At 37.9% G+C, this 27,336-nt stretch overlaps 1 protein-coding gene and 4 pseudogenes across 1 annotated transcript; 1 reads left to right on the top strand and 4 right to left on the bottom strand.

Annotated features, from left to right (window-relative positions):
* Positions 1–448, bottom strand: part of LOC131769254 (uncharacterized) — a 2,448-nt pseudogene extending 2,000 nt beyond the window's left edge.
* A 6,482-nt stretch (positions 449–6,930) lies between these two features.
* Positions 6,931–15,639, bottom strand: LOC131769257 (uncharacterized). Its single transcript, XM_059084995.2, has 3 exons — positions 15,597–15,639; positions 8,332–8,692; positions 6,931–7,752 (listed from the first exon to the last, which is right to left on the bottom strand). Exons 2-3 carry the CDS (start codon positions 8,680–8,682, stop codon positions 6,931–6,933), a joined length of 1,173 nt encoding a protein of 390 aa, XP_058940978.2. The 5' UTR covers positions 8,683–8,692; positions 15,597–15,639.
* A 4,451-nt stretch (positions 15,640–20,090) lies between these two features.
* On the bottom strand, positions 20,091–22,735 carry LOC131769250 (uncharacterized; annotated as a pseudogene).
* Positions 22,736–24,478: 1,743 nt separating this feature from the next.
* LOC136282444 (uncharacterized) lies at positions 24,479–25,150 on the top strand (annotated as a pseudogene).
* A 428-nt stretch (positions 25,151–25,578) lies between these two features.
* On the bottom strand, positions 25,579–26,409 carry LOC136282443 (uncharacterized; annotated as a pseudogene).
* Positions 26,410–27,336: the final 927 nt, after the last annotated feature.

Raw genomic sequence — 27,336 nt, 5'->3', positions numbered from 1 at the left:
ATTGGTAGGCCTTTCACGCGCGCTATTTTGTGATAAAAATGTAAGTGAAAAGAAAAACTTAGACAATTCTATCAACAACTAATGATTCTATCTCTCACCTTCACCGTGTAGCCTCTCACCAAGTCAAAATAATATCCTCCTTGACTCCATTTCATCGCCGCTGGCTCCATGTCTTTGTTAGCGTCGTTGAGCTCACAGTTATTTCCTTTAGACAGAGGGAAATAATTCATGAATACACACAGGCAGTCATCTTTGCACTTCAGTGACACTGGGTAGCGCTGTGGACTGTCAATCTTTGAAACACGTGACCCTCAAGAATGTGATTATAGACGACATGCTCATCGATAACAAACTTCAAGTTTTGACAATTTACTGTTGGCTGCGCCTCTTTGGTGTGAGTGAGCTGAGATACCAACAACATCGTTTGTAGATAGCGAAGAACACTCATGATGGACCTTAAAAACGTACAAATGAGATGGTTATCTTAATTCCATAATTATACCAAGGCATTTAAAATTTAGTTAGTAGCAATCGGAGTCTACTTAGAAAAAAAGGCAAAAAATCGTGAATAGGTACGTGATCGTACTATGGTGTAAACGCGACTCGACCTCAGGTTACGATCAAGATCTTAACTAGCGTTTTAAAATGTTTCCTTCTTTTGACGCAAAAGTGATTACGTAATGCTTATTAAGAAATGGACCATTGTTCTCCAGGATCGAATATCTCGATGACACATTAAATGACTAATATAAAAAATTGGCCGAGATTGAAATGAGAATCTGAGGTACAGTGCGCATGGCGCACCAGATATATTTTGCTGTGTTGATGGTACAAAAAAGTGACTTATCGAATAAGTCATGACGCATGAGTTTTGTTCAATCAACGGTAGTAGAAACTAATTGCATGTTGTCTCTTCCCTCCATTAGTTCAGTAACAAACTTTTAGTTTTAACTGAGAACTACCTCACTGCACTAACCTTAAAATGTCCATTGTTTTATGGCTTCAGTAAAATCTATCGAGAAAGATTTGCGGGCGAACTGATGTTGTTGAAACTATATGCATATCCAGTATTATTATATACTCAACAAAATATCGCGTTTCTGATTGGTCAATGATGAATGCATAAATAGGTTATAGAGTGCAATAGAGGTTATAGAGTGCAATACGGAGAAGTTGCCATGGAAACACCGGGGAAGCGCCAAATTTGAACACCAAATTATAAAAAAATCGAGAATATAATAAATAAAAAATCGTATGAACCTGCTCGTGCATTTCGTGATTTATGGTCACTCGTGATGTTTTGAAAGTTCTCAAATTGCACTCGCCTTTTAACATTTCAGGTCAAAAGTTCTCAACTTTTCTGGGACAGTTAAAAAAGTGTCCCTCTCACCATTAGCTTTCTTTTGGCTCATATTAACAACGTTTGTTTTTCCGAAGTCGTTAACCACGCACCAGGACCACTACAGCAAGCCATAAAAAAAAGGTCGGTGGAACAAAGGTTGTTTGTTGCCATCCACTGTTTCCTAATTAGGTAGAAATGAGAACTGTCCAACATTAAAGAAATAATTTACACTACCAGTGACCTCCTGAGCTTAAACATACCGCGAAAACACTAACTGATACCGACAACAATAACTAAGACGGCAGTAATGGCGTAAGTTCAGAAAGACATAGCTGAAACTAAAACTACCGTCACACCATCGCACAGCTGGTTTGCATACTTAACGAAAAAAGCTAAACTATGTTAGTTTAAAATCGCGATCATTTTTCTCCATTACAAATTTATTCTTCGTAGGGTATCGATAACCAAAGCAATCTTTCTTCGATTTCGAGTTTGTTTCCCATCAGGCTCCATGCGTCAGTATGTACTTCATCATTTGACCGGCAAGACCACGACAGAAAAAAATTCTACAAGAAAATCTATTACTTTATTTATTCGAGTCTTACAATTCATCAAAAAAGCGACTTCTTTCAATATTTCTGTTTTGTTTTCTCATTTCTAACGTTAGAAGTAATGTTCTTGGAAAATGTGGCAGAATCATGCGACTGCATGGTGAAAGGCTATTCGGGAGTTTAAGATTTCACAACGGCGACGTGTGGTAAAATGTTGCTGAAAAAAACGTTATTTATTTTCCACTAAGTTTCTTACCAATAGCTCGATGTGTTAACCGTTTCTGATGGTACGACATCTTAACTTCGGCATAACATGGGAATGTGGTGACAAGTTCAAAGTAAAAAAGGCAACTAAATCGCTGTGGAAGTAACCTTGTTGAGAGAAGGTATTAGTTGGTGATTTCACGTCTTTGTTCAGTATGGGACGGACGGCTGAGAAATGTACAAAGTTTTAAAACGCACGGGTTTCGCTATTGTTTAGCTCATTAGATCTTTTGTTTCGCTACGTTCTCGCTTTCGTCGCCGTCGTGGTTTTTTCTAAAAGGGGCCTTAAGATCCGAGGACGGCGAGGACGTGAACTTGGGGGAATGGGGAGAGGTCGCCGTCGTAAGGCGCGAAAAATAACCTTAAGAACACTCGTAGAAGATGCAGTCTGCTCCACAACAGGCAATTCTCCTTCTTTCCACTTCTGAACGCGATAATTTTTTTCACGCAAATATGCAATTTTGTCACCTCCACTACTACTACTCTTTTTGCTTTGGTTTCACTTCTTCCTCCTCTTCATTCCGCTGCCTTTCCTGTGTTCCGCTCAGGTTTTCTATAGCCTCTGTTTCTCATTTCCGCTGCTTTTGCGTTGTCAGTTTTCTTCTTATCGTTTTCTACGGTGTCTTCAGCTGCAGCTGCGGCTATTTCTTCCAGAGCCTTTTCCAACCTACTCTAATGACATTCAATTTCACTTGCCTTTTCTTCTTCTTTCATCTTTGTTTTAAATTTCTCGCTCGGCATGTTTCTTTCTCTAACAGCAAGCTCACAGACTTTGAATCTGAAAAACTATAATAATGTTTAGCTTCAGTGATTTTTTTCCTTAAACAAACTCGGGTAAATTATCCAGATTAAATTCCTTGTTTAGTTTTAATACTCATTACGAATATGAACTGAAAACAACTTACTGGACTGTCTTATTTGAACTCGTCTCCATTTCAGCCTATTTGAGTCACGAACTTTTGAAGCTGTTTAGAAGGAGAAAGAAACTTCGGTCAGTTTTCGTCTTTGAATGAGTTCTACAACCATTTACATTTGTCACAAGTTAGGAAAAAATGTTGACAGTTCATTATATATTGAAAATATACGATAAGTTCATTTGAAATGACCTTAAAGTAAAAGGAACTTACTTACGTTTTAGACAAAAGACAAACACTTCGTTTTGACGTCGCAGACAACACAACTACGGTGGAAAACTTCGCGCACCGGCTGCCGGAAATGTGCCAGCAAATATTTTAAGCTTCTGCTCGCTGTCGTCCCTAAAGTCTCTATTTGCGGATCGGTTTACGTCAATCTGTCGGGCCCTACATCAATTGAGGTTTTCAGCCAATTCAGAGGCTTTCATCCACCATTTCGCCATTATTGATGACTAACACGTCAATGTTGTGTGCGTTTGAACTGGATTCCAGATAATACTGGGCATTTTAATCGGCCACCCACGCATGTACAATGTAGCCATTCAGAGTATGGAGTTACCGTGTTTTTGGACCGAAATCTGGCAGCTCTTGTTCAATAGAGAACAATACGAGTCAGAATAGGATTATGATTTTGCATGTTCACCCCCAACTATCTCGAATACATAGAGATTATTCCATGGAAAGTGCGTACGAACGAGTTTTATTCACGGGTTGCGATACACCACAAAAAAAATGAACAAGTGAGCGCAGCGAATGAATAAGTATTTTGATGCATCGCACTTTCCATGATATGAAGTTTTTATTTCATTCATACTTAGATTTTTTCTCATTGAACAAAAAATTTCAAAGATTGAAAGAAGACGACTTTTCAACGACGAATGTGAAAGAAGACGATTTTATCGAGCTTTTGACTTTTAAAATGTAATAGTGTCATCTATGGAACATGACTTGAATAGTGAAAGTCAAGGTAAAAAGCGTTTGTAGAGAGACCGCCTAAAAACGCAAAATTTAAATATTAAGATATGGATGCTGAGTATTTAAGGTTGCCTACGACGTAGCTCTTGTGTTTGTCTACATTCCTCTTTGATAAAGAGTCAGTGTAACCATCTGAAATATTTAACGTTTAGTTCAAGTTCAACTCCTGAGGAGGACCACATTTGAAAGCATACATATGATGTCATTGTTTGTTCTTAGCCTTGCTCTAATGGTTTCTCAGAGTGATATTTTGTCGGCTGAGTTTCCTTTTCTAAAGAAGAAAATGAATCCACAAAAAGTCACAAATCATATTTAGCTCAACACCTGTACTGCGTTGTGGAAGCAGGCGAAGACAAGCAGCGGTGATCCTGATTGCTATCGTTGCAGCCATACTCCCCGAAATTGTCTTCCTTGTTGATGAGTCCTCCTGTTCCTCCATCAAATTCACATCCCCTCTCAATGCTACCACAAACCCTGATGTGCCAGGATGCCTCCTCTGACTTTTCCAATTTTTGCTTTGTTCTTCAATATGAGGCAAATACTTCCACCTTTATATCACTCAAAACAATTAAACTAGAAGAGACCAGAAACAATGAAAAGAGCTCGCCATGAGATGTTTTTCATCGAGAAAGATCGATACTTACGGTTGGATGTCAAAGCTTATTGTCTCCACAATTAGAAGGAAAAAAATTGACCACGGTATTTCCGTATGTTTCCAAGGAGGACTTGAGTGTGATTCAGTTGAATAGCCTTTTTTTCTTTTAGTACTCCTCAGAAGTGTCTTAATAGCTAAAAGAAAAAAGGAGTTTAACTTTTTTTTTCCTTTTTTTTTTTTAAATTCGTGGAAGGATATACGTCGAAATGTGTCTTTTAATTATCTTTAGAATAGTGATCACAAAAAAACAAGTAATTTCACAACAAGAAGCGGTAGAGACCAGAGACAGACAAAGGAGATCGCCAATAGCCTTTTAATCTTCATTCAGAAATATAGATACTTACAGCTAGGTGACAAAACTCATTCTCTCGCTATTGAAAATTTTCCTTCGTTTCCATAGAGGAATTGACTTTGTTACAGTTAAAAGAGGCAGTTGAACACGAATTATGAATGATGGTCGATCCGGCTCCAGCTCTTTATTTTTGGCTGAACTCTCTGTAAAGGAGTCCACAAATGCAAAGGTTCAAAAACTGAGAAACAGTCCCATTGGAAATTACGTCACTCAACCTCCTTACTTTTGGCCGCCACCTTTAATGATATTTCAACTGGGTTTCTTTCAGGTTATTTGTATATTAAAGGAGCTGAATGTTTGGAATGACTTTTTTAAGCAGTATCAGTACGCAAAGAGAAAATATAGAAAAACAATTTAAGGAAACGGTACAGAAACACTCAAATTTAATTTACACCACGCACAAAACTAGTGTCCCTGGTTGGTACAGTGTCGTTTCTCAAAAAACACTTCATCTTCATCCCTTGGGTCTCCATCATGCTGTTTAATATGGACAAGTTTTGCTCATAGCATAATTCTTCAAGATTTGCCCAACAAAGCGACGTTTACGGCCAAGTTGGATCGTTACGATCGTGTCTTTGTCTGCAGACAAATTTCACCCATTTTTCTCTCACAATGTGGATCGTTCGGGAACTGAAACATTCTATGCCCGGTGCCGGAACGATCTATTGTGACAGCTTTGCTGGTCAGAGCCGGGGCACCAGCAACACAATATCGCCCTCGTTGCCGAATTCGACTGAATTCTATTTTATGTTACCAAAGTGACGTCAGCGGTTTTTTGTCGAATGGTACTTTGGCCGCGCAATTCGAATACCTTTTTTGAGGGGAAAATAAGGTGATGTCTCACATTATGTACAACAATCCTGAATGACGTTTACACTTCACTGGTGCTTCTCTTGACAAACACCTGCTCCGACAACTATACCTACTTCATCTCCTACATTTTAAACATTTCAAAAATTGTTCTAAGAAGAAATGTGCAATGTTATTAAGTAAGCAGTGATCCTAACGAAGCACTTAAGTACCTTAGTCCTTGTCAAAGAGAGGCTGTTGAGGGATTCTCACAGTTATGTATCGAGTCCCTAATATTAAAATCAAGCAAAGCTGTACATATTTATCACCAAGGAGAAATTACTAATATCACTGCCACTAAGTAAATACCATTTCTCCTCACTGTACGGATTTTTAAAGCGAAATCAAGAAACCTAAACTTAAAGCTTGGTTTTACAAATGATCAAACTAACGAAGCCGAAGCTAATTTTCGAAAAAAATAAAAGTAAAGTAAAAGTTAAGAGAAAACGGTTGATTGACCGAGTCAAGAAAATGTCGCCCTACGACGAGAAAACACCATTATTAAATTAATAGCGTACGGAGGTATTTTTAAACATCTCTGAATCTAAACACAAGCATTTCAACTTACGATTACTCACTTGCTTGGAAATAATTTGCATAAATCAACTAATGGTGAACTCTGAATGTGTTTTCAAAGACGAATATAAAAAAAGGCCAATTTTATCGACCTTTCACTTTTAAGATGTAAGTGTATTATCTATTGAACATTACATGGAAAGATGAAAGTGCAGGTGAAGAGTGTTTGCTCAGAGACCGCCTAATTCCTTCAATTATTGAAATATGGACGTTGTGTATCTAAGGTCTCAGCTTGCTTATGATGTCACTCTTGTGCATGTCTGCATTCCTCTATGATAGAGGGTCAGCGTAACTATCTGAAATATTAAACGTTTAGTTCAAGTTCAACTCCTAATTGGACCAAACTTTGAGGCACTTGATGTCATTGTTAGTTCTTAGCCTTGCTCCGATGTTTTCCTACTTTCAGTTGGCTGTCTTTCCTCTTCTGTGAAAGGAAATAAATTCGCAAAAAGTTACTCGTCACACTTAGATCCAAACCAATGCTGCGTTGTAGAAGCAGGAGAAAACGAGCAGCGGTGATCCGGATTTGAGTTTATTTTTTCAAATTTTCCGAAGTTTTTTTCACGGAAGACTCCACCTGGTTTTCCATCAAATTCACATTCCTCTTTTATGCTATTGTAACTCCTTATGTGCCAGGACACATCTTGCTGCTGTTTTGTGAGAGCGGTGCAATTAGAACAATTTATTCCTCGGATATTGACGTATTCGTACATCTGGCAGGTGTCCCAGGTACCAAAAATGTCATGACCTGCCAGCTTAGCGCGTGCGTAGTCCGTATACTGCAGGCCATCCGTAGAAAAGTTACAAGTTGCTCTCAGATGTGTGGAGTGATTAGCAAGATACTGCATCTGTGATAAGGATAATCGGAACTCGTTCCAATTTACTTCCCTCTCTTCAATATCAATCTCAAGGTTTTTACCAAACCCTGCATAATTGAAGGTATTTCTCTTGGAAAAGGAAAACGATTGTATTAACGTCCATACAAAGCCAGGTTCAGACTGCAAGTCACAGTAAACAGAAAACCGTTCATTGTCTGAATTTGAGATGTCGTATTTTCCTGATGTCGAGGCACCGTTCTTAGCTATGTCTTTGCAGCTTATCGGATATTTCATCTTCTCACACCGCTGACCAGAGTAGGTGTTAGGACAGGTACAGTTAAACCTGGTGCTGTGAGTGTCACAAATCTCCTGACATGCCCCTCCATTGAGACAAGGATTGGTGCGGCAGCATCTGTTGATGCAATGATACTTCTCTGGTGTATATTTGTCTTCACCCTACAGCAACATTTAAAGGATGTTTTAGCTCACCATGCTCATCGAATTGGGTTGGCATGTGCGTTGTAGCAAACATCAACAACTCTCACCGGAAACGGATCGAATCGATAACAAACAGTGCGAGCAAAGTACGTGTGCCTACAACACATAGCGGGGTGTCAGAATGGAGATGAAATGTCCATCAAAATTAGATTTGAAATGCAGTAATACAGCTATGGTTAAGTCAATGGTGTCTTCATGCAATTTGTTGTCACTTCTGTTCTGCCGTTCCCTTCGGATTACAACATGGCCGTTATGAAAAAAGTTTGCGAGAAAGACAATGAACCCAATCCTCTCTTAGCCAAATCAGTTTTTTATGGTTTTGTCTAAACCAATCATATTGCAGACAAAACGATATGCAGAAAATTGTCTTTAGCTAAGACTGACATATAACAGACCTTTTTTTAAGGAGTACCGCAAAACTTGATCATGTGGAAATATTTATTTTATTTACGAACTTGAACATCTTGGGATATTTACTTTGTTTACGAAAGTTCACAAATAAATGAGTAAAACATTAGATAAATAATCTTATCTCACCTTCACCATGTAGCTTCTAACCAAATCATAATAATTTCCCCCTTGCCTCCATTTCATCGCCGCTGGCTCCATGTCCTTGTTAGCTTCGTTGAGCTCACAATTGTTTTCTTTGGACAGAGGGAAATAATTCATGGATACACAAAGGCAGTCATCTTTGCACTTCAAGTGACACTGGATGGCGTTTGGGACTGTCAATCTTTGAAACACGTGACCCTCAAGAATTTGGTCATGGATGACATCGTCATCGATAGCAAACTTGAAGTTTTGACAAGTTACTTTTTTCTGTGCCTCAGTGGAGAGGGTCAAATTGAATACAAACAGCACGACTTGGAAATATTGTACGATGCCCATAACAATAGCACTATTAATGTAGAGACAAAAAGATGCAGGATTATTTCATCTGAAAAGCATGGGGTAATCTGGGACGAAATACATAGATATTTGGGCCTCTTGCTTAAAAGCGACCTATATTGATGCATTTTTTAAAATTAACTACGAAATTGTTTTTCTTAAAGCATGAAGCGTAACATTTATCTTAATTGCAACGGAAAGAAAATAATCGTTAGCAGTAAAATTGCCAAAATTTTAGTCGCTAGCCGTAAGAGCCATTACCATATTGAGACCTTCTTCTGAGTCAGTAAACGTTCCGAAAGACTGAAAAGAGTGTATTCGTCTCGCTGTGAAGTCGATCTTCACTACAGAATCACCTGTTTGCGGAATTATGAAAAGAAGACTAGGCAAACATTCAAGCCTAAACGAAATTGCTCCTCGACGATTTGTGTTAGGAATGCTCTACAAAAGGAGCCGTAAACGTTCCCTGCAGTTTAGCCTAAGCTGAACACAGTTTATAGAGAATTGATTGTCAGCTCAAATGCTTAGCTGATTTCTCTTCATTGTCTAAGTTGCAATGGAGGGAGATATATTGGCAAATGGAACTGATATAAATAAATACACGAACCAGTAATTGCTGATTAAAAGTATGTCTGCTACAGTCACTTGAATACAAAGTTAAATCCGCCCGCATGACGAGCTTTGCGTCGGAAAAATTTTTTTATGCAAATTGGCTGGCTGCACGTTGAATGTGCAGCCAGCTAATTTGCATAAGTAAGTCAAGCCAAAGTTTGACGCCTCTTGGTGGCATGAGGTGTTCGATGAACATTCCAGGACATCCGATAATCGCTATAAAAAAGTTAATAAAGCTCCCCTCCAATGAAATGGAAAAAAACGTAACTTCCGATGATTACATTTCTAATCATTTTCAAGATACAACTCTACTTTGTTCGCTCACTTTCCAGAAACAAGAGTCCAGAGAAATGCCTCATACAAACTTAATGGGTCTAATTCGAAAAAACCTAAGGGGCGGTACGCTAAGTTTATTTTCTCTGTAGAGGCAATAAATGTCTTAAAGAAGACAACAGTAAATCGTTAACACAAGGTCCACAAATAGCCCTGACCAAATGTTAGAAATAAACATATAACAGGAACACTTTAAAACACGTAAAAAAGAAGAAACTTAAAAATAGTCTAAAAAAGCGGCATCGGTAAAGCTGATTTCAGCTCCATGATCGAAGACCTGGGCCAATCTAAGGCTAACTCCGACAAACCCTTCTTTACACAGGTCATGGTTTTGAACTTTTAAAGTCCAGAAACTGTGTTGATTAGATAATCCAGAGAATACACATCGCTTTCCATTGATGGTCTGCCCGTTCAGTCTACAAGCTTCGACGCAATGCAACTATTCTTATAATAACCTTTTTTGTACGAAGGTTTTGGAACGGCATTTTTAGCTTTACCGAAGACACCACTCTTGCCAAAATCGACTATAACAGGAGAAGCTGGTCTGAAACACCGTTATCGCATTTTAGGTCATTGTGAACAAATTCACACGTATGAATATCGTCTTACGCGTCTGTCGTGTAAGGAGGGTAAAGTCCCAAGAGGGTATATAAGAGATTAAAAATAACCCTCAGGTATACACTATCCAGAGGGTATAGAAGAGATTAAAAATAACCGTCAGGTATATACTACCCAAGAGGGTATGGGAGAGATTAAAAGTAACCCTCAGGTATACACTACCCAGGAAGGTATAAGAGAGATTGAAAATAACCCTCAGGTATACACTACCCCGGAGGGTATAGAAAAGACTAAAAATAACCCTCAGGTATAAACTACCTAAGAAGGTATAGAAGAGATTAAAAATAACCCTCGGGTATACACTACCTAAGAGGGTATGCAGGAGATTAAAAATAACCCTCAGGTATACACTACTCAAGAGGGTATAGAACAGATTAAAAGTAACCCTCAGGTTTACACTACCCAAAAGGGTATAAAAGAGATTAAAAATAAACCCTCGGGTATACACTACCTAAGAGGGTATAGAACAGATTAAAAACAACCCTCAGGTATACACTACCTAGGAGGGTATGCAGGAGATTAAAAATAACCCTCAGATATACACTACCCAAGAGGGTATAGAACAGATTAAAAACAACCCTCAGGTATACACTACCCAAGAAGTATAGAACAGATTAAATATAACCCTCAGGTATACACTACCCAAGAGGGTATAGAACAGATTAAAAATAACCCTCAGGCATACACTACCCAAGAGGGTATAGAACAGATTAAAAACAACCCTCAGGTATACACTACCCAAGAGGTATAGAACATATTAAAAATAGTCCTCAGGTATACATTACCCAAGAGATATGGAAGAGAAAACAAATAGCCCTCAGGTATACACTACCCAGTAGGGTATAGAACAGATTCAAAACAACCCTCAGGTATTCACTACCCAAGAGGTATAGAACAGATTAAAAGTAACCCTCAGGTATACACTACCCAAGAGGGTATGGAAGAGATTAAAAGTAACCCTTAGGTAAACACTATTCAAGAGATCATAGAAGAGAATAAAAATAACCCTCAGGTATACATTATCCAAGAGTGTATGGGAGAGATTAAAAGTAACCCTCAGGTATACACTACCCAAGAGGGCACGAAAAATTGAATTCACATTAATTTATATCAGGAGACCGCTCTTTGTCTGGACTCTTTCTTTTGACTGAAATTTGAGGTATCCATCGTTAACTTATACATTTATTATCCTTTACTAGTTCCCGAATGTCGTTGTCAAGCTCGGCTATTCTTGACAGACAAGAATCTTTGCAATTTCCCATGATTTTTCGACTGGAGGCATTTCCCGCCTAAAGTATACGGTCGAGAGCAATTTGGTTTACCGCATCAACAACAGGATTATATTTTGAGACCTCGCGAATCCATTTGCTGGAATTCTCCCTGTCTAATTAGTCCGGAACAGAGACCAATTGAAGATATACGAATATGTTGTTTGGTTACCTGGGGTTGAACGAACAGCCTTTGTTCGCGCGCTTGAGACCTGCTGGCGGGACAGAACGTATTGTACTCTACACTGGTGACAGAAATATAGCGCCTCTTTAAGATTCATGCTGCGATTTTTTTTCGGGGCCAAAGCTCATCAAATCTCAGTGAAACAGCCGCTGCAATGAACTTTATCAAAAACTGACGTTCATGTGTGAAATCGCCCAAGTTAGAGGAGTGTTTCTTGAAACGTTAAACTTTCAAAAGTTTCTTGTGTGTCCTTTACAAAAAAAAAAGCGTTTTGAAAATAAACAATGATAAAACTCGCAACTAACTTCTATTTCTTCTTTACCACTTGAGTACGATGTATCAAAACTCTCGTTAGAGCTTGCTGAAGGTAGGTATACATCGCTATCGGCCATTATTTCAAGAGTATTTCAGCGCTGACCGTTACAAGAGAAGTGAGAGATTTGTAATTTTCACAGTTTTCTACTTCATCACTCAATAATTCGTTACCAGTCCATGGATCACTTTGGAAACAAAGTAAGAGCACTTTAAGGCCCGAAAAAACCTAGTGTTAAGTTTTTTTTGACATTTTTCTTTTCACGGAATTGGTTTGTACATATGATAAGCTAAATGTTTCTGCGAAGCAAAATTCGCGTACTAGGCACTTTGAAAATTTATTTTTAATTAAGTAGGGAATTGCCATGGAAAGTGTCTGACGTTCATATATTAAATAAAATCGCCTAAGTTTAAGGAGTGTTTCTTGAAACGTAAAACTTTCAAGACTTTCGTGTGTGACTGTTAATTAAAAGAAAGCGTTTGAAATTAAAGAGAGATGTCAGAAGGTTTAGATTTACAAAACTGCAAAAAGAGAAAGAAAAGTAGCAAAACTGCCAAAATTTTAACCGTTAGCCGCAAGAGCCACTACCATGTTGAGACCTTCTTCTGAGTCAGTAAACGTTTTAGAAGACAGAAAGGAGTGTATTCGTCTCGCTGAACAGCATCACCAATTTTCCAATTTGCCGTAATCCGAAAATCTGTTAGACAATTCAGTCTTGACTTCATTTTAAGATTGGCAAATGGAAGTGATATGAAAAATAAACGAACCAGTTTCAATTCCTCTACTGCAGTAATTGCCGATTAAAAGTATGTCGGTTACAATTAGTTGAACGCAAAGCTAAGGTCGAAGTATATCAAATCTCAGTGAAACAACCGCTGCGATGAACTTTATCAAAAAGTGTTTCATGATAGATGTTTCTGTCTGACGTTCATGTATTAAATAAAATCGCCTAAGTTTAAGGAGTGTCTCTTGAAACGTAAAACTTTCAAGACTTTCGTGTGTGACTGTTTATTAAAAGAAAGCGTTTGAAATTAAAGAGAGATGTCAGAAGGTTTAGATTTACAAAACCGCAAAAAGAGAAACTCTACCTACCATCAATTGTTAAACGATCCTTTTTCAACGATGCACTTGATGAGTATCTATCCTCGACAGAACATTCTCTAAGAATTATTTGCAATGTATTTTTGCCACATTGATATTTAAAGCGGATCGCAATTTATTGTTTACCACAATATTTGAAACATTGATGAAGGTATTAAAGTAAGCTTGCTTTCCATCTGCGAATGAAAATATCTCAAGTTTTGCCACACCTGCTAATGGCTCAAACTTATGGCGGGTTTCTTTTCTAGTTTTAAGAAAAATTATCAAGTACACACCAGTCGGCTACAGATCAAACAAATCTTACAAACTCTTGTAATATCCGTAGACTCAAAAACCCACAAATAACCATTTGTATTCACTGGAAAGTTCTCTCTGTAGGGGCAGTTAATAATTATTTACCAAAGTAGAGGTGGATATCGATGGAGATTATCTCTATCATTTTCACCGACACTCGCTCCGGGTAAACAAGTATTTTAGTATATGCCTGACAGAGAAAAAAAAAAAAGTTATTTATTTAAGTCAATAAACTAAAGAGGAGTCTGAAATTAAATTCTCGACGTGAGATTTGTCTCTACGGCTGAGTGGAGCTGAGTGTTACTCGCTAATCACTTCCTAGCTAACCAATCAACGTGACGAAAAGCCCTATTTACCGGTGTGAGAAAAACTAAGATGAATAACTTATGTTCGTAATTACAGCCTTATAGGATGTTTTAAAAGAGAATCGCAACGTTTTTCAAAATATTATGAGCTCTATTCGTGTTCCATTGGGGAACATTAGCAGTCCTTTGTTTCGGTGACTATTGATGTTAAGTGTTTCGAAAATTGTAATTTTTGAACTAAATTTTGAATCGGTCGATTTCCGCTCCGTTGTTCGAAAAAAAATATATTTTGAGCCTCATTCGGAAAAAAGAAATGCGTATTCTTTTTTTTACAAGTAACGAAGAAGAGCTACGTACATAAACGCGCTGGAAATTAAAAGTCTAGAATAGGATACTATTCTAATAACTGAATGTGTTATTAATAAACTTTGGTCCAGACTAAACTGTCCTGTTGTGCCTATATTATTGAAATGCCAGCTGCTGTGTTACCGCAGAAATCAAAACAAACTGCGCCTCGTAACTTAAAAGACATTGAGATAAATTTTCAAATAACAAGATTCATGCACCAATTGCCTAAAGACATACCGGTGAATATGAGTTTTTAAGAGACTCACCGAGGACAAACAAGGCTAAAAGCCTTTTCGAAGAAATGCTTGCTAATAATAGTTCAAATTTTGCTGTTGGACGGCCTCATTCTTTTTCTCTGGTTTTTAGCGTCTACTTTTTGCCTTCTGAGGTATAATTCAATAAATAATTTTTAATCGATTCGTCTTGGGAATTATACCTCCGTCCGAGAGACTGTTCTATTCATTGTATTGTAAGTGAATTTGGCATTTCTTACCTTCTGGACAAGGAGCCTCCTTCTCTATCCCATGCTGTTCTCTTGGTATTTATCAAAACTTTTCCTCTCAATTTTTAAATTTTTACGGATAAATGGAAATTTCGTGAATTTGCGAAAACCTAGAACATCGTCCGAACTTCATAAGTTTTCATTCATAAGTTCAGTATTCATTTCAGTTTTTGAAACATGTATGGGAAGCACATGCCTCGAAATTAAAAATTTACATATTTATCCTCAGCATCCGTTAATATTAAAAACACGCAAGAAGACTATTTCTTGAAATCAAATGGAACGTTGTTTCTTCAGAGGAAGTTAATAGTAACCAAATCAACTTTACTGTCTGGTCTGAGAAAATTAAACATATATGCTCATAAGTGGAGAAACTTGAGAAGTTCGTGTTTATCTATTTGTAAAGAGGAGCGACGACGTAAATGCGTTTGTAAGAAAAGGTCAGGGATTTTACTACATCCGATAGTGGCCAGGTTTTCAAGTTAGAAAGTTTTTGAGAGAGTAGGTCACTTTTAAATATTTATCAAACATTTGAACGCGCTATTGACATATATTTCGTATGCGAAGTAAATTGAATAAAAGTAACAAAACACCGAAGGGTTATTGTGACATATCATAGAGTTTTTAAGTTATGGTGGCATGAAGACTGCCTCAGTAAAGATAAAACCACACTGGGTATGCTAAGCTGATTTCTCTTCATTGCTCAGGTTGCAATGGAGGGAGATATATTGGCAAATAGAACTGATATAAAAAATACACGAACCAGTAATTGCTGATTTCGGTTGCTTTTAGTTGAATGCAAAGCTAAATGTCGAAGTATATCAAATCTCAGTGAAACAGCCGCTGCGATGAACTTTATCAAATACTGACAGGCGAATGGCAACCACACAGAACTTGATCAAAAACTTCACGTATCAAATCGCCCATCGTTGAGGAGTGTTTCTTGAAATGTTAAAGTTTCAAAAGCGTTTTGAAAATATGAGAGAACTCAAAACGTTTTGTGTTACAAAACCGAAAAAAGGGAAACTCTACCCACCATCAATTGTTAAAAGATCCTCCTTCAGCGATGCACTTATGAGTCTCTGTACTCTACAAATTCAACTCTAAGGACGAATTGGACTGTATTATTCACACTTTAATGTTTAAAGAGGGTCGTATTTTATTATTTACCATAGGATCATAGGATATAAAATATTAATGAAAGCTCTTAAAGTAAGCTTTCTTTCCATCGATGAATGAAAATATCTCAAGTTTCGCCACATCTATAAATTTCACAACCGTATGGCTGGTTTCTTTTCCAGCTTTAAGAATAGGAATAGAGTACAAACCAGTCGAATAACAAACTTTGATCTGATTTTCTATTCGTAGACTGGAAAAACACATAAGTTCTGTCTGTAGAGTCAGTTAGTAATTATTCACTCAAGTTGAGGTGAATAGTGGTGGACACTATCTCTATTACTTTTACCGACAAATTTATTTACTGCAATCAGTAAAAACTTGAAGAACTAAAATGAATTATTTATGTTCATAAGTGCAGCTTTATAGAATGTTTTAAATAAGAATCGCGATGTTTTTCAAAGCAGTAAGACCCCCCGTCAAGTTCGACTGTCAAACATAAGAGCTCTTCTATGGCGGTGACTATTTAACAAATAGAGAAGCCTGGACTGTGCTCTGTTCTGTTATGAAGCACGCAGGAAGCGGCTAGAGCACGAAAGAAGTGTTTCTCCTCACTTCTTAAGTGCTCTAGCTGCTTCCTTAGTGCTTTACAACAGAACAGCATGTGCACAGTCAAGGCTTCACTGTTTGTTTTATAATGAAAGAATCGGTTAAGTTCCCCAAGCATTAATTTCAATTTTAAAAACAAACTTTATTTCCAAAGCGGACATCAGTGTCGTCAGCATGCTCTATACTCTCATAAAGCACGCAGCAATAAGCCAATCAGAATCCCTGTTAGAATGGTTCAAATAATCTGATTGGCTGTACAAGACTAAAGCTGTCAAAAATGTCAAACCATCAAAGTTCACAAACTTAAATAGCTCGGCAGGTCGAGTTTAACACTTTTGCCTGAAGATTTTTAGTCTCTTCCACAGAATCTGAAAGTGAAATGTTCAGTGAACTTCAGCCGAATTGTGGCTCATAAAAACAAGCAAGTTTTTTCACATGACAAGTAGAAAACAAAGTGTATAAGGCAAAAGTTTTAGGAATGAACGATAGCCGAATTCACCGGAACATGAACATCGCTCGTGATGACAACACCGTAAAACTAGGCTGCAATGACTGATGTGGCCCTCCACTCGACGCATCAGAAAAGATATCAGAGCAAGCTCTTATTTTTTCACTCGAAGGGCGGCCGATGTAGTTTCTGAGGTTTGCTTCATTGCGATGACCGGAGATCGCCATGATGATCGCAGTCGCTCTGACATCGTCATGAGTCGTATGAATTTTAACAATTAGGCCAGTTTGGTCATATTTTTCACCATTCCTGTTTTTTTCTGTTTTGTTTTTGAAGACAAAACTTTATATACTATACGAGTGTGAGCTGTGTTTGATTTTTGTTACCACACATAAGCTTGCAATCTAACTGAGCGTGAAACCCTTTCGAACTCGGTCTGTCCATTTTGTTTTCTCTTTGAGGATTTTCGACTCTGCTCACGTTTCAGTAAAGTAAATCATGGCGCCTGGCATGTTTACAAACCTCGGTCTGGTTCCTCCGTTGCTACTTGCCGTCTCGCTTGTTCCGAAATTTCACTTTCAATTATCGAAAAAAAGCTAGAGAGAAGTCCCGGAAAGGTCGGACATAGTACAATTTGGCAGATGGCGTGACAGCTTCAGCTCAGCTCCATGCTCTATACTCTCCTAGAGCACGCTCTTTTAACCAATTTCAGCAGGCGTTATATCCGAACTTTATCATAATAATGTGTAATGTTCCAAAACTTTTTAATTTACAGGACAATTGCCTTACAAGGAATTTTACTTTAGACTGTTTTATTTGGTTTTCATGATAGGAATTTCACTTTTGAAGGAGTAGATCCCTTCAGGAAATTTGTCTGCCTAGTAAATTGAATAAAATAGATTAAAAAATTTAAGTTTACTACAACTTTGGCACAGTGTAGCTCCTCACCTGATCATGGCAATTTCTTTTCTTCTTTAAATCTCATCGCTAATGGCTTCATATCTTGATTGGCATTATTGAGCTCTCAGTTGCTAATTATCTGTAATTGTCATAATTATCTACACAATTATTTCTTGGCCATGAATCAGAGTTGAACCATGAAGGGAAGGCTGTTGAAGTCATTAAGGTGCCAGTTCGAGTTAACCCGAGGTGAATACACTTACATGATTGCTGTATCAGTCAACTGCTGCTTGGAAAAACCTGAAATGAAAAAATGGAAAAATATCACAAAATCTTTCTCAGACTCTAACCCTTCTCTAGAAAGATGTGCAAATAAGGAACATAGATGATAATATTGGACACTTGTTATCATTGATACTCCTTCACATTGTGTATATTTTGAACAGGAGCCGGATGATACGAATTAATCAAAACCGCATGCCATCCATTCACAGTTTAAAAGCGTCAACTAGAGAAGGAGAGATTAAGGTCAGCATTCACCATTGAGTAGTCTACTAGTGATCAAAACTGGAAATAATAGTAATAACACTGAAATAAAATATCACCCGAAGCAATTTTACTGTTTCTCCAGACATCGTTGTTGATGTTAAGTTGTTTTACTATTTTTCTGTAGTCATTTAACACAAACGAAGACACACAGCCAGGTCTTAAAATGATCGTCCGTGAAGTTGTTTTTGCCAACAGATAATAACTAATACTTACCCATTTGAAAAAACGTCATGAGAAAGAATCTATATGTGGCAGAAATTCAACATAAACACGGATATTATCAATCAAACACCTTAATTTTTTGTGAAAGTTAATGTAATGGAATCATTTTGCATTGAAAATCATCAATGTTCACAAATGTTACGCGGTTAAATTTTTCGTTTTCGTTGCTTCTTTCTAACTTGTGACGTAAATATGCTTGATTTAGAAGCCAGAAATAATCGTAACTCACCGAGGACAGACAGAGCTGAAACCTTTTCGAGGAGATGCTTGCGAATAATTTTTTCCAATTTTGTTGTTGGACGGCCTCATTCTTGTTCTCTTGTATTTAGCGGCTACTTTCTGATTTCTGGGGTATAATTCAGTTTTGAATGCGTGCATTGTATATTTTGTTTACATCAGGTAAATGGACAAAAAAATGATAGCGACAGGAACGCTAAAGCAGATCTTTGGGAAAATTTGAAAATATGAACGACCAAGACGAACAAAAAAGAAGGAAGTAGACAAATCAATTATTTAGTTCTAAACTGATATGATTGTTGCATCAGTTAACTGCTGCTTGGAAAAACCTGAGATGAGCCAACGCCCAGAACGTAAGCCTGCATGTGAAAATTTTTCTTAATCAGCGCCACGTTACTCACTCAACTTATCGATATTTTCAAGCGAGAACGAATAATTGAACCAGTTGTTTTTTGACCAACTTGTTTTAATCAACGCAGTTTGCCACTGATATTTCATTCACAGTTTCAATCGCTCAACGATGTGTAAAGTTTCGCTCATAAATTAAAATATTGCATGAAAAAATTGTAAAAATATCACAGTCGTTCTCAAACTCTAAGCTTTTTCTACAAAGATGTGCACATAAGGAACATAGTAGTTATTCACCTCAAACGAAGACAGGCAGCTAGGCGTTAAGATGATCGTCCGTGAAGTCCTATTCAAGTAAACTTAGTGCAACTATACAATTTAGTCTTCGTCTTAAGCTATGCTACAGTTGGTGTTTACCCTTGATTGTTCTAACACCTGAAGATAATATATTTCAATTTTTTATGCTTTTTTATTTAATTTAGGATCATGTTATATCAGTTGCATGTGTATGTTACCGATATAAGTTTATATAAAAGTTCGTAAGGCGTATTTGAACATATTCGTATGATAGCTTACGCATATAAGCCATGAATCATTACTTAACTACTACTACAGCGCAATTTTCTTCCTGTTTTCAAAAGGGAGCCAGGATTGCATTAGCTTTGCATTTTTGGTATAGAAAACTCGGGCTAATCTCCTACCTAAGCAATGCATAGCTAAAACAATCACAGATTACAACGGTTTGCTTGTTAGTCTTTGAATTCTTAATGGTTCTTGTGATATCGTATTTTGTTCTGACTGGCTATCTTTATTGTTTCGGTTTGACAACACTAATTGAAAAATCGTTCTATCAACGTCATACTACCAAACATCTTATGGGAAGCGGCTGTAACGAGGTTCAAAAGCAATTTCTTCGATTTCAAAAAAAATTCCGAGAAATTAAAGGCATATGTTGAAAAAAAAAAACAAAACAAAATAAAACAAAAAGCAACCACAACCAATAAAAGACAGAACCCTTAAAGAAAAACAAAAACCTTGTCTAATACTCACAACTCATTCTAGTTTTAGTAGATTATTGGAACTTAGAATAACCTATTCATGTTAAACCCCAAACCAGTATTGCGTTGTAGAAGGATCCGAAGAGGAGCAGCGGTGATTCGTATTAATCGCTCCGGAACGTTTTCCTTGCTTTTGAAACTGTTCACGAACCAAGCACCATTAAGATCCATTCTTGTGTAGGCGGTGCAATCAGAACAGTTAATTCCACGGATGTTAATGTACTCAAACAGTTTGCAATCTCCACCCCAGTCACCGAATATGTCATGACCTGCCAGAACTGCGCGTGCGTAGTCCGTATACTGCAGGCCATCTGCAGGTAAGTTGCATGTTACTCTCAGATATGAGGAGTGATTTGAGAGAGACTGCATATGTGATAAGGAAAGGCGGTAAGAGTTCCATTCCGGTTCATTATTATTGTCATTCACAGGGAAATCCGTGCCAAAGCCCTTATCCTTGTATGTGGCCCTATTGGCAATGGAGAACGACTGTATGAGTGCCCATACAAAGCCAGATTCTGAGTGCAAGTCACAGTAAACAGAGAACAGTTTATCGGCTGAATCAAAAATATCGTATTTTCCTGATTGTGAGGCTCCGTTGTTAGCGATGTCTTTGCAGTTTCTTGGATGTGTAGTCTGACCACAACGCTTACCAGTGTATTTGTAAGAACAGGTGCAATTAAACCTGGGGCTGTGATTGTCACAAATCTCCTGACATACTCCCCCGTTGAGGCAGGGATTCTGGCTGCAGCATCTATTAACGCAGCGATGTATCCCTGGAATGTAGCTTCCTCCACCCTAATTGAAAATGAACCTTTTTTCCTTAAACTATTTCTTGATTAAAGTAAAGTCCGGCGATGCAGGTGTTAAGAAATAAATTTAGGGGGGGGGGGGGGGTTTGAGGGACGTACAAAAAAGAATTAGTCTTATCGTGCGTATATCAAGTTAGGGATGCACGCGGGAACTAAGTTTTAAGAGCACGAGAGAAGCGTAAGAGTTGCCTGAGTGCTCTTCACACTTGCCAAGTGCATCAAAAACTCGATACGCGCACAGCTAAAGCATGAAAAAATTTCATTATAACATAGCCTGCAGACACAAGTTGTGCTCGAAAAAAAAAGAGTTTATTACAACTTTGTCCGATTTACCAGGTAATCGCGTTCTACCCGAAAACTATGAATAAATGACAGGGTAAAAACGACCAAGAAATATTTCGAGACCAAATCTTTATTCAAAGAATTGTAAATTTTCTGCTCCAAAGCAAAAACGAACGAATTTCTTGCATGCACGAGGGCGTGTAGTAGATTCAACATGCATGAATCGTTGTTTACTAGAATTCAAGGCCAGAAAATTGCGTATATTTGTGTTGGAGATTTTGAGAATTCTGAAATTATACGGTTTTAAAATAAAAATCTGCTAATGAACAATAATTTTAGGATATATCAACACTTAAAACTGGTATCAACCGTTCAAAAAACGAAGCAATAGCCTATAAATTTCTCGCATTTACGAGACACCTGTGATAGATTTACACTGTTTGAAATGCCGCTGTTTACTTGAACTTACTACCCAAAAATTGCTTAGCTTTGAACCACAAATTCTGAAAATCGTTCGATTTCGAGAACAAAATCTTCGATTGAACAAAACTTTGGTACATATCAACGCTTTAAAATAATATTTTCCGTTCTAATGAAGAGTTCTCAGCGTGGCAAAGCCTCAGTTGAAGTCAGAAGACTTAGTTCTGTTTTCAGCCATAATTCTCATCGCGTTTGTGAATAAAGTGTTGTCAACTCCGAAACCAATTACGTCGCTCGAAGAGCTACAAGCTCATTGTGTTTCTCGAAACGAGTTTTATTCAGCATTTTTTGTTTTCATTTCGAGATACAAAGGTCTATCTCAGTTGGGATAAAACGGAAAAACAATCTTCAGTGATAGTATTGAATTCTCGTGGCTAAACAAGACGGGACTTTTAGCCGAAGTGAAACTGCACACTTCATTCACTACACTAAATATACATTAAGTACTTTGTTATATATTTAGACTTTCCCTTAAACAATCATATGGCAAAAACATGCTGTTGTATTCGGCGCGTGGGCAACAACTGCGCAATTGTATCCCGGTCGGAATACATTTGAATTTGATCAGGGGCACGTGACCAAGAATTAACCTATCACAGTCTCGTTCTGTTGAGGAAAAGTCTAGGTATATAACATGGATTCTTATTACAGTAGCTTCCTTAAGATATAGGTAGGCCTTGCACGTGCGCTATGTTGTGATAAATATGTAAGTAAAAAAAATAATAAAAAAGGTAATTCTATCAACAACTAACGATTCTATCTCTCACCTTCACCGTGTAGCTTCTCACTAAATCATAATAATTTCCTCCTTGACTCCATTTCATCGCCGCTGGCTCCATGTCTTTGTTAGCTTTGTTGAGCTCACAGTTATTTTCTTTGGACAGAGGGAAATAATTCATGGATACACACAGGCAGTCATCTTTGCACTTCATGTGACACTGAGTGGCGCTGTGGACTGTCAATTTTGAAACACGTGACCCTCAAGAATGTGATTATAGACGACATCCTCATCGATAACAAACTTGAAGTTTTGACAATTTATTGTTGGCTGCGCCCCTTCGGTGTGAGTGAGCTGAGATACCAACAACATCGCATGTAGATGGCGAAGAACAGTCATGGTGGACCTACTAAACGTACAAATTAGATGGATATCTTCATTCCATAATTATACCGAGGCATTTAAAATTTAGTTAGTAGCAGGCGGAGTCTACTAAGAAAAAAAGGCAAAAAATCGTGAATAGGTACGTGATCGTACTATGGTGTAAACGCGACTCGACCTCAGGTTACGATCAAGATCTTAACAAGCGCCTTAAAAGTTGTCTCTTCTTTTGACGCGAACGTGATTACGTAATGCTTATTGAGAATGGGGCCATCTTTCTCCAGGATCGAATATCTCGGTGACAGATTAAATAACTTATATTGAAAATTAGCCGAGGTTGAAATGAGAATCTGAGCTACAGTGTGCATGGCGCACTAGATATATTTTGCTGTGTCGATAGTAGAAAAAAGTAACTTTAAACTTATCGAATAGGTCATGCCGCATCAGTTTAGTTTTATTCGATCAACGGAGTAGAAACAAATTACATGTTGTCTCCCTTCGGTAGTTCAGTAACAAACTTTTGGTTTTAACTGAGTACCATCTCTCTTCACTTACCTCAAAATGTCGTTCGTTTTATGGCTTCAGTAAAATCCTTCGAGAAAGGTTTGCGGGAGAACAGATGTTGTTGAAACTATATGTATGTCCGGTAATATCGATGCATCTTTATACTTAAAAAATAATAGAAAAACACGATAATGAATCAATTAAGATCATTGGCTCTGTTTACGACGTTACCTAGAAGACACCCGAAATAAACAATGGATACGATATTGCAATACTGTTGACACAGAGTGCTTCACAACTAATAATTTGCATCAAATAACTGAAATCCGTCACATTTACAGCGGTGATCAAAATCTGATTACCCTTTTTAAATGTCGGGATCTTTTAACTTTTTTATGTCAAAAGACCCCAACTTTTCTGGAAAATTCAACACAGTGTCCCTCTCAACATTAGCTTTCTTTCGGCTCATATTAACAATGTTTGTTTTCTGAAGTAATTAACCACACACGAGGACCACCACAGCAAGCCATAAAAACAATGTCCGTGGAACAAAGGTTGTTTATTGCCATCCACCGTTTCCTAAATAAGTAGAAATGAGAACTGTCCAACATTAAATTGTAGAAACAATTCAAACTACCAGTGACCTCCTGAGCTTAAACGTACTGCAAGAACACTAATTGATACAGACAACAATAACTAAGACAGCAGTAGTGGCGTGAGTTCAAAAAGACATAACTGAAACTAAAACTGCCGTCAAACCATCACACAGCTGGATTGCATGCTTAATGAAAAAAGCTAAACTGTGTGATAATCGTGATCGTTTTTCTCCGTTACAAATTTATTCTTCGCAGAGTATCCATAACCAAAGCAATCTTTCTTCGATATCGAGTTCGTTTTCATTCAAATTATATTTTTTCTCGTCCGACCCCATCAGACTCAATGAGTCAATACGTATTTCGTCGTTTGACCGGTAGGACCACCAAAGTTTTGGAAACGGAAATGTACAAAGTTTTAAAACGCACGTGTTTCGCTATTGTTTTGCTCACTAGATCTTATGTTGCACTTCGTCCTCGTTTTCGTCGCCTTCGTGCTTTTTTTTTTATAAGGGACCATAAGATCCGACGACGGCAACGGCGAGGTCGTGAACTGGGGGGAATGGGGAGAGGTCGCCGTCGTAAGGCGCGAAAAATAACATTAAGAACACTCTTGGAAGACGCAGTCTGTTCCATAACAGACTTTTGGTTTATAAGTGAAAATATGGCATCCTTTAGAGATATACTTAAACTTCTCCTCGAAAGTGCTGATGACGATGATATTTCCAAGGACGAATTTCTTCTTCTTTACGATGAAAACATCTCGAAAAAAACCCAGATTTCCCTTACGATTGTTATGGAGCATTCGACTTAAATGAGATGGACGACAGCGAGTGTTTGGCTGAGTTTCGATTTCATAGGAATGAGCTTCCCCTCCTTTTAGAGGCCTTGCAGCTCCCTCAGTCTTTCAATTGTCACCAAGGAACCATTCGTGATGGGGTAGAAGCGCTTTGTATAAGATTGAGACGATTTGCTTACCCATGCAGATACAGCGATTAAATTCCACGATTTGGTCGGCCGGTTCCGGAGCTGAGTATGATTTCCAATCTCGTGATTGATACATTCTATCAAGAGCACAATCACAGAATGACTCAGTGGAACAATACACTGCTGAACCCTCCACTTCTTGAAAACTATGCCCGTGCGATAAATTTCAAGGAAGTGCATTACTCAATTGCTTTGGTTTTATAGACGGAACAATAAAGCCCATTTGTCGACCCGATGAAAATCAGGGGGTCGTTTATAATAGACATAACGAGTGCATAGTCTCAAGTGCCACTCTGTTGTCTTATCTAATGGTATGATAACCAACATGTACGGCCCAGAATGTAGTTGATTTAATCTGATTCGTTGCCCTTCCTTTTTTTTTTTTTTTTTTTTTTTTCTTGAGGTTGAGATTTGAAACTGTACACCCCAACCTCAGCTAACTAAAACACTCATTTTTTTTCCTCTTTAAGAGGGTTCCTCACGATCTGGGGCGGCATGGCTTCTCTACAACAAGAGAACCAATGGCCGCGTATGGTGACCCCGCCTATCTCCTACGTGTCCACCTTCAGGTCCCTTACAGAGGTGCCAGAATAGCACCAAAAATAGAGTTATACAACAAAGAGTCTAAAAGTTTGTTATACAATGTAAGATTTTAGGTATAAAAACAAACAACAACGTCAAATATAAACTTGCCTGATAAATGATTTAAATGCTGAAACAAGCATTCACAGCAAAATCAAAGATATTATGAATATCTTTATGCAAATTTAAGCCGAGTTAATCTTGTTTTTCTGAGGTAAACATCTGCTGAAAACTTTGCATCTGCTCAAGTTGCTGCTTAGTTTGTTCCACTAATACCTTTGGCATATCCTGATGATGTTTTCTTGGTTGATCTTCCTGTTTACCCTCAACTTCAACTCGTTGTTTTTGCAGCTGCAATTCTCCTTCTTTCCACTTCTGAACGCGATCATTTTATCACGCAAATATGCAATTGTGTCACCTCCACTTCTACAACTTTTTTTGCTTTGGTTTCACTTCCTCCTCCTCTTCATTCCGCTGCCTTTTCTGAGTTCTTCTCAGGTTTTCTATAGCCTCTGTTTCTCATTTCCGCTGCTTTTTCGTTTTCAGTTGTCTTATTATCGTTTTCTACGGTGTCTTCAGTTGCAGCTGCTACTATTTATTCCAGAGCCTTTTCCAACTCACTCAAATGACATTCACACTTGCCTTCACTTCGTCTTTCATCTTTGTTTTAAATTTTCCCTCAGCAGTATGTATCTTTCTCTAACAGCACACTTACTGACTTAGAATCGGGGAAGCTTGAGGCCGTTCAGATTGTTTGCAATTTTTTCCCTGATTTTGCCTTTAGAAATGCTTCCTTTTTTGCACTTAAAGGGTTCAGGTACTAAAATTTCTTCACACAAGTAGTTGCCATGTCCCTTGGTCTACTCCATGTTTGATCTGAAAAACCACAATAATATCCAGCTTCAGCGATTTTTTCCTTAAACAAATTAAATTATCTAGATTAAATTCCTGGTTTAGTATTAATATTCATTAACAATATGAACTAAAAACAACTTGCTGAACTGTCTTATTTGAACTCGTCTCCATTTAGGCCTATTTGAGTCACGAACTTTTAAAGCTGTTTAGAGGGAGAAAGAAACTTCGGTCAGTTTTCGCCTTAAAATGAGTCCTAGAACCATTTACATTTGTCACAAATTTGGAAAAATGTTGACAGTTCATCATATATTGAAAATATACGATAAGTTACTTACGTTTTAGACAAAAAAAAAACACTTCGTTTTGACGTCGCAGACAACACAGTTACGGCGGGAAACTTCGCGCGCCGGCTACCGGAAATGCGCAGGCAAATATTTTAAACTTCCGCTCGCCGTCGTAAACATCCGTCGTCGTCCCTGAAGTCGCTATTTGCGGATGGGCTCACGTCAACCTGTCGGGCCCTACATTTATTAAGGTTTCAGCCAATTTAGAGACTTTCATCTACTATTTCGCCATTATTGATGCGTAACATGTCAATGTTGCGTGCGTTTGAACTGGATACCAAATAATTCTGGGCATTTTAATCGGCCACCCACACATGTACAATGTAATTTAGTGTTAACTACTGAGCTGTTCATTGGTGGGAATATGGTGACGATATTCCCACCAATGGCGTAGCTTCACTTGCATATAAACCCACACACAACCCACAATTCCTCCAATCGCTCTGACGAAGAGCTAATGCTCGAAACGTCAGCTTTTTTACCCTTTACGGTGGCTAATTTACGTTTTCAACTCAATTGTTAACTCTGCAGCACCACAGTTTCCTCAGAAACTTACCCCCTTTATTCATGTACAATGTAGCCATTCAGAATATGGAGTTACCGTGTTTTTGGACCGAAATCTGGCAGCTCTTGTTCAATAGAGAACAATACGAGTCAGAATAGGATTATGATTTTGCATGTTCACCCCCGAGTTAATTAGTCTTTTGGTTACATTAACAGCAAACTGGTGTATGACTGTAGATGTCACTCATAG

The sequence above is a fragment of the Pocillopora verrucosa genome, chromosome 7 (assembly GCF_036669915.1).
Source record: "Pocillopora verrucosa isolate sample1 chromosome 7, ASM3666991v2, whole genome shotgun sequence".
Classification (NCBI taxonomy): domain Eukaryota; kingdom Metazoa; phylum Cnidaria; class Anthozoa; order Scleractinia; family Pocilloporidae; genus Pocillopora; species Pocillopora verrucosa.
This window is presented reverse-complemented; position numbering and strand designations above follow the sequence as displayed.

What these genes read in the sequence shown, in the direction of transcription:
- LOC131769257 (XM_059084995.2), bottom strand. Translation starts at nt 8,682, where the DNA reads ATGGGCATCGTACAATATTTCCAAGTCGTGCTGTTTGTATTCAATTTG. An exon ending in TTAGAAGCTACATGGTGAAG is followed by an intron (nt 7,753 to 8,331) that starts GTGAGATAAGAT and finishes ATGTTGCTGTAG; the next exon opens with GGTGAAGACAAATATACACC.